General features: G+C 40.5%; 1 protein-coding gene across 1 annotated transcript in view; it reads left to right on the forward strand.

Annotated features, from left to right (window-relative positions):
* Positions 1-7,500, forward strand: part of abca3b (ATP-binding cassette, sub-family A (ABC1), member 3b) — a 98,521-nt gene that overhangs the window by 88,763 nt on the left and 2,258 nt on the right. The window contains exons 27-30 of the mRNA XM_062036582.1: positions 4,609-4,796; positions 4,878-5,048; positions 5,349-5,545; positions 5,630-5,703. Of these exons, the coding sequence (XP_061892566.1) occupies positions 4,609-4,796; positions 4,878-5,048; positions 5,349-5,545; positions 5,630-5,703 (630 nt within the window). The remainder of the gene's footprint in view (positions 1-4,608; positions 4,797-4,877; positions 5,049-5,348; positions 5,546-5,629; positions 5,704-7,500) is intronic.

Raw genomic sequence — 7,500 nt, forward strand, 5'->3', positions numbered from 1 at the left:
TTTTACACTGAATTTGGAGATCTTAAAGGGTCTGTTTGCAACTTCCACAAAGATGTTAAGGGTGCACTAACTTTCTCATGTATTTTACACAGTATATCCCATCTTTTACGGCTTGTAGGACGTAATGATGTAACTACGTACGTACGTAATACATACACACATTAGCTTTGAGTGTTGATAGCGATTTGGATAGTAAATCTTAGCTGTCATTGAATGCATATTTTATCATCACAACAACATGACTGAAAATTGTTTGTTGCGTCACTTGGACTGCTTTTGTATGTGTGCACGTGCTCCCTGCGTGTACGTGTAGATGAGACAGGGTGAGTGACCGCCAACATTTCTTCCTTCATTTAGGTTTGTAAGACTGAAAATATAAACATGAAATACACAAATGTAGTTAAAACATACATAATGTCCATTGTGTATTTTACATAAATAAAAGGTTTAGTGTTACTATATTCACACAATACACTACAAATGTTTACACGTATAGAAAATACACAACATTCACACACCAAACATTGTATGTGACTTATCACTATTAGCGTTGTCGCCCTCTACTGGTCTAGTTTAGCAATACATGTATTAAACCAGGTTTGATCGTTACTCTCAGACAAAAAACAACTCGACCACGAATACAAAAGGCATCACCAAGTCAGCAATTTCAATACAAAAAAACTAAATATATTTATGCACAAATTATAGCTACGTACAAATGTTTGACCAAGTTTCGTGATGAAGCTTACATGCTGGGATTTCTACCTGTGTTGCCGCTTGTCTGGATCAATATGTCCGTCGCTTAAATTGGTCCGTCAGGAAACAATGACTCGAGCACTTGCTCGGGGTAAAACATTCATACTTGTTGTTAAAAGTCTTATTTTTGTAATTTATTTAGATTTTTTTTCACGGTCGTAGAGTAGTCTTCTTCTACTCACCCCACTGCTGCTTCATTGTGACACATACAGTCGTGGTCAAAAGTTTACATACAGCTCAATTTTTGTTTCATCTGACCACAGAACTTTCCTCCAGAAGGTCTTATCTTTGTCCATGTGATGTCAGATGAAACAAAAATTGAGCTGTTTGGCCACAATACCCAGCAATATGTTTGGAGGAAAAAAGGTGAGTCCTTTAATCCCAGGAACACCATTCCTACCGTCAAGCATGGTGGTGGTAGTATTATGCTCTGGGCCTGTTTTGCTGCCAATGGAACTGGTGCTTTACAGAGAGTAAATGGGACAATGAAAAAGGAGGATTACCTCCAAATTCTTCAGGACAACCTAAAATCATCAGCCCGGAGGTTGGGTCTTGGGCGCAGTTGGGTGTTCCAACAGGACAATGACCCCAAACACACCTCAAAAGTAGTAAATGAATGGCTAAATCAGGCTAGAATGAAGGTTTTAGAATGGCCTTCCCAAAGTCCTGACTTAAACATGTGGACAATGCTGAAGAAACAAGTCCATGTCAGAAAACCAACACATTTAGCTGAACTGCACCAATTTTGTCAAGAGGAGTGGTCAAAAATTCAACCAGAAGCTTGCCAGAAGCTTGTGGATGGCTACCAAAAGCGTCTTATTGCAGTGAAACTTGCCAAATACATTGCTGTATGTATACTTTTGACCCAGCAGATTTGGTCACATTTTCAGTAGACCCATAATAAATTCATAAAAGAACCAAACTTCACGAATGTTTTTTGTGACCAACAAGTATGTGTTCCAATGACTCTATCACAAAAAGTTGTAGAAATTATTAGAAACTCAAGACAGCCATGACATTATGTTCTTTACAAGTGTATGTAAACTTTTGACCACGACTGTATGCCTCCTTGTTTCCCCCTGCGGGGTGGCGGCACTCTTGCATACATGATCCACCCTAGTTTTAACGCTTTCATCAAGCCTATTTGGGGAATGTTCCATCCATCCATCTATTTTCTACCGCTTGTCCCTTTTGGGGTCGCGGGGGGTGCTGGAGCCTATCTTAGCTGCATTCAGGCGGAAGGCGGGGTACACCCAGGACAAGTCGACACCTCATCACAATGCCAACAGAGATAGACAGACAACATTCACACTCACATTCACACACTAGGGCCAATTTAGTGTTGCCAATCAACCTATCCCCAGGTGCATGTCTTTGGAGGTGGGAGGAAGCCGGAGTACGCAGCCACGGGGAGAACATGCAAACTTCACACAGAAAGATCCAGAGCCCGGGATTGAACGGCAGGCCAAATGAAAATCTTTGCCATACTGTATACACATAATGTACATATACATTCACTGTACAAACACACACATACACATTCCATACATATACATTCACTGTACAAACACACATATACACATACTGTACATATACATTCACTGTATAAGCACACATATACACATACTGTACATATACAAGTACATATGCACACATACACTCATGCACATAATCACGTTTCATCAAACATATATTAACGTTGTTGCCCTAGGGTAAACTGGGTATAACACATGGCACACTGACAAAGCTTAACCTATTGTTACTATAACAATCTACAAGGTTAATGTAGGTTGCTTCTCTTTCTTCCCCTCTATTTTTCTGCATTCTTTCGTATCTCAAGTTATCATTACGTATATGTATTGTTGCATTTGAACAATTGTATTGTTGATAATAAAGGTAAAGTATTGGTATTGTTTATTATCAATAGCACTATTTCTATTGGTATTCATATTGCTCCATTTTTAGGGTAATAATGCTCATTGTCATTTCTGTATTATTTTTTATTTTCGCTAACTGCTTATTTGCTATTACTTTTACCATCATATTTGTACATGTCCTATTTGCTGATGTTGCTCTATTGTTGTTGTTGTTGTGTTTGCTGTTGTTGTTTTTGTCTCTCTGTCTAATCCCCCTCTTGTCCCCACAATTCCCCCCTCTGTCTTCCTTTTTCTCTCTTTCTATCCCCTCCTGCTCCGGCCCGGCTGCACCAAATGATAATATAAATACATTTAATAAAGTCAAAATACAAATAAGGCAACAAGAGAAGTATCCTACACTTCTCTTTTGTAAAGTAAATCTGAACAGCCGATATGGGCATCTACATCTGCTATATGACTTGCCCGAGAAGCTGGGCAGGACATTAAAAAAAAAAAGAAAATCTTTGCCAGGCCGGATGTGGCTCGCAGGCCGCCAGTTGAATAGACCTGTTGTAGACAATCGCGGTCTGGCTTGCAATGTCCGTCACGTTTTCTACTCGATCGTTCTTGTTTACTGCTAAACCAAAATGCATCCGTGCTTCTGATTAGAACTTCACCGTTGGTTCCACAAGTTCAAGTTTTCTCCTCTGCTTTCCTGCTGTACTTAGGGACAGCGTGGCGAAGTTGGTAGAGTGGCTGTGCCAGCAATCGGAGGGTTGCTGGTTACTGGGGTTCAATCCCCGCCTTCTACCATCCTAGTTACGTCTGTTGTGTCCTTGGGCAAGACACTTCACCCTTTTCCCCTGATGGCTGCTGGTTAGCGCCTTGCATGGCAGCTCCCGCCATCAGTGTGTGAATGTGTGTGTGAATGTGGAAATACTGTCAAAGAGCTTTGAGTACCTTGAAGGTAGAAAAGCGCTATACAAGTATAACCCATTTACTTCCTGCCATAGTCTTGCATTACGCTTGGGATGATGGGAGGTGTGGTTTGCTTCTCAGAACGGCCCACTCTGGAGCTCCAAAAAAAACACACCCTTGTTCTCGTTTGATACCGTCACATACCAAAGCATTATTGGTAGCATTTTGCTAATATCGCAATATTTACAATATCGTTACGACCCTCGTCTTTTAGGATAGAAATGACACAAGACCGTACAACTAGACCAGTGGTTCTTAACCTGGGTTCGATGAGTCGGCCTCAGGGGTTTGGCAGAGCCTCCGCCGCGGAGGTCAAGACACACCCGACTCATCGTGTAAACAAAAACTTCTCCCTGTCGGCGTAATATTGATACCCCCAAACAATGTTCCCTCTAATTTTCCATATGTGTAAGCAAACGTAAAAACTCCTTGAGCATTCGGTGGAGCATACTGTATGTGAGCGACGTCAGATGCACTGTGGTCACACCTGCAGCACACCTGTCCCAAACCTGACTAAATAACAAGTTCAAGGTTTTATTATTATAATCAAATGACAGCAGTCATTTCCATGAGATTATTTTCTAATATAAGTGTTTTGGCCCACTTACAATGACTATAACATATTGTTTTTCATGAGCTGTGTACTAGTATTATATGTCTGGGTGGGGGTCCTGCTTTGGAAATAATGTGTACCCCTTTCAGATATCGCATTTAGTTCCCACTAAAACATTCACCTGTTGCACAATGAGATGTAAACATGGGATTATGTGTACATTCCTGTAACTTTCTGTTTGTTAAATATAACAACATCATTTTATGATTACGGTTTGGGTTCAGTGAATGCGCATATGAAACTGGTGGGGTTCGGTACCTCCAACAAGGTTAAGAACCACTGAACTAGACATTGACAAGTTGTGGTAGAGATATTCCTGGTTTTTAATTCTGAACATTATTCATACATCTTATCTAAAGGGACAATTTTAAGGTAATCTTAAGGGCAATTCTCTCTTTTTTGCAGGTGCAACAGCGTATTGGATACTGCCCTCAGTTTGACGCCGTGTTGGATCACATGACGGGGAGAGAAACCCTGAGCATGTACGCCAGGCTTCGAGGAATACCCGAGAAGTACGTGTCGGGCTGCGTGGAGAACGTCCTCAGGTCGCTCCTGCTAGAGCCGCACGCCGATAAACTAGTGCGCAGCTACAGGTGGGCCAAGACCTCACATTTTTTTCTATACATTTGAAATATTAGCATGTTGGCTTGTGTGTAACACCAATGAACACATAGTGGCGGCAACAAGCGGAAGCTGAGTGCTGGCATGGCTCTCATCGGTGGACCTCCCGTCATCTTCTTGGATGAACCCTCCACTGGGATGGATCCTGTGGCCAGGAGGCTGCTGTGGGACGCTGTGACGCGCACAAGGGAGTCCGGCAAGGCTATTATCATAACATCCCACAGGTGAACCACTAAAAAAATGCATGCTATTTAGAGATGTCCGGTAATGTTTTTTTTTACCGATATCTGATATTCCGATATTGTCCAACGCAAAGGAAGTGCCTTTAAGGTTTATTGGCGCTCTGTACTTCTGTGTTCTAAAAAGTCATAAATTTTACTTTTTGAAACCGATACCGATAATTTCCGCTATTACATTTTAAAGCATTTATCGGCCGAAAATATCGGCAGTCCGATATTATCGGACATCCCTAATGATATTCTTAGGATCGTCTTATGTTCTGACTGAACGTGCTCCCTCTGCAGCATGGAGGAGTGTGAGGCCCTTTGCACCAGGCTGGCTGTGATGGTCAACGGGCAGTTCAAGTGCCTTGGGAGTCCGCAGCACCTGAAGAGTAAATATGGCAGCGGCTACACCCTATTGGCTAAAGTCCATGTCGAGGCCGAGTTGGAGGACAGCGACCTGCAGCTTTTTAAAGACTTCATCCAAAGCACCTTCCCAGGTCAGACCATTCAAATAAGACTTCGTCTTCATCGTACATTCGCCATGGCTTTCTAATAATCTACTTTAATTTCCTCCTAAACAGGAAGCCAACTGAAGGACGAACACCAGGGAATGGTTCACTATCATTTGACTGACAAAACACTTACCTGGGCCCAGGTACAGTAAATGCCGCCTTCCAAAAAATGCATTGAAGTGTACCCTTGCTTGTGTTATAACTCCCTCTAGTGGACAAATCTGTGAGCTGCAACCTCTCATCAAATCGAATACGCTCTAAGTATGAGCCAAAACTGAATACTGGGAGGTGTGTCTAATATTTTGCTGGCAATTAAAAAGCTACTTGAGATTGCTTAAATGATAGAAACATGCATCTGTATCGCAGTACAGCGATGACATTACCTTATATTATAATACAACATGCACTGACTTCAATACATGACATCTACACTAATTCCTTGTTTATTATGTGTGTGTGTATATATATATACACTACCGTTCAAAAGTTTGAGGTCACCCAAACAATTTTGTGGAATAGCCTTCATTTCTAAGAACAAGAATAGACTGTCGAGTTTCAGATGAAAGTTTTCTTTTTCTGGCCATTTTGAGCGTTTAATTGACCCCACAAATGTGATGCTCCAGAAACTCAATCTGCTCAAAGGAAGGTCAGTTTTGTAGCTTCTGTAACAAGCTAAACTGTTTTCAGATGTGTGAACATGATTGCACAAGGGTTTTCTAATCATCAATTAGCCTTCTGAGCCAATGAGCAAACACATTGTACCATTAGAACACTGGAGTGATAGTTGCTGGAAATGGGCCTCTATACACCTATGTAGATATTGCACCAAAAACCAGACATTTGCAGCTAGAATAGTCATTTACCACATTAGCAATGTATAGAGTGTATTTCTTTAACGTTAAGACTAGTTTAAAGTTATCTTCATTGAAAAGTACAGTGCTTTTCCTTCTAAAATAAGGTCATTTCAATGTGACCCCAAACTTTTGAACGGTAGTGTATATATATATATATATATATATATATATATATATATATATATATATATATATATATATATATATATATATATATATATATATATATATATATATATATATATATATATATATATATACATACATACAGTATATAGTTTCCAATCATTTCTACAACTCTTATTTTTTGTGATAGAGTGATTGTTGCACATACTTGTTGGTCACAAAAACCTTCATGAAGTTTGGTTCTTTTATGAATTTATTATGGGTCTACTGAAAATGTGACCAAATCTGCTGGGCCAAAAGTATACATACAGCAATGTTAATATTTGGTTACATGTCCCTTGGCAAGTTTCACTGCAATAAGGCGCTTTTGGTAGAAATGCACAAGCTTCCAGTTGAATTTTTGACCACTCCTCTTGACAAAATTGGTGCAGTTCAGCTAAATGTGTTGGTTTTCTGACATGGACTTGTTTCTTCAGCATTGTCCACACGTTTAAGTCAGGACTTTGGGAAGGCCATTCTAAATCCTTAATTCTAGCCTCATTTAGCCATTCCTTTACCACTTTTGACGTGTGTTTGGGGTCATTGTCCTGTTGGAACACCCAACTGCGCCCAAGACCCAACCTCCGGGCTGATAATTTTAGGTTGTCCTGAAGAATTTGGAGGTAATCCTCCTTTTTCTTTGTCCCATTTTCTCTCAGTAAAGCACCAGTTCCATTGGCAGCAAAACAGGCCCAGAGCATAATACTACCACCACCATGCTTGACGGTAGGCATGTTGTTCCTGGGATTTAAGGCCTCACCTTTTCTCCTCCAAACATATTGCTGGATATTGTGGCCAAACAGCTCAATTTTTGTTTCATCTGACATCACATGGACAAAGATAAGACCTTCTGGAGGAAAGGCAGTATAGTTGTACCGTTATACGAACAACCCATTTCTAACATCCTTTTACCTCCAATTT

This window comes from Entelurus aequoreus, linkage group LG25 (assembly GCF_033978785.1).
Source record: "Entelurus aequoreus isolate RoL-2023_Sb linkage group LG25, RoL_Eaeq_v1.1, whole genome shotgun sequence".
In the NCBI taxonomy this organism is placed as follows: Eukaryota; Metazoa; Chordata; class Actinopteri; order Syngnathiformes; family Syngnathidae; genus Entelurus; species Entelurus aequoreus.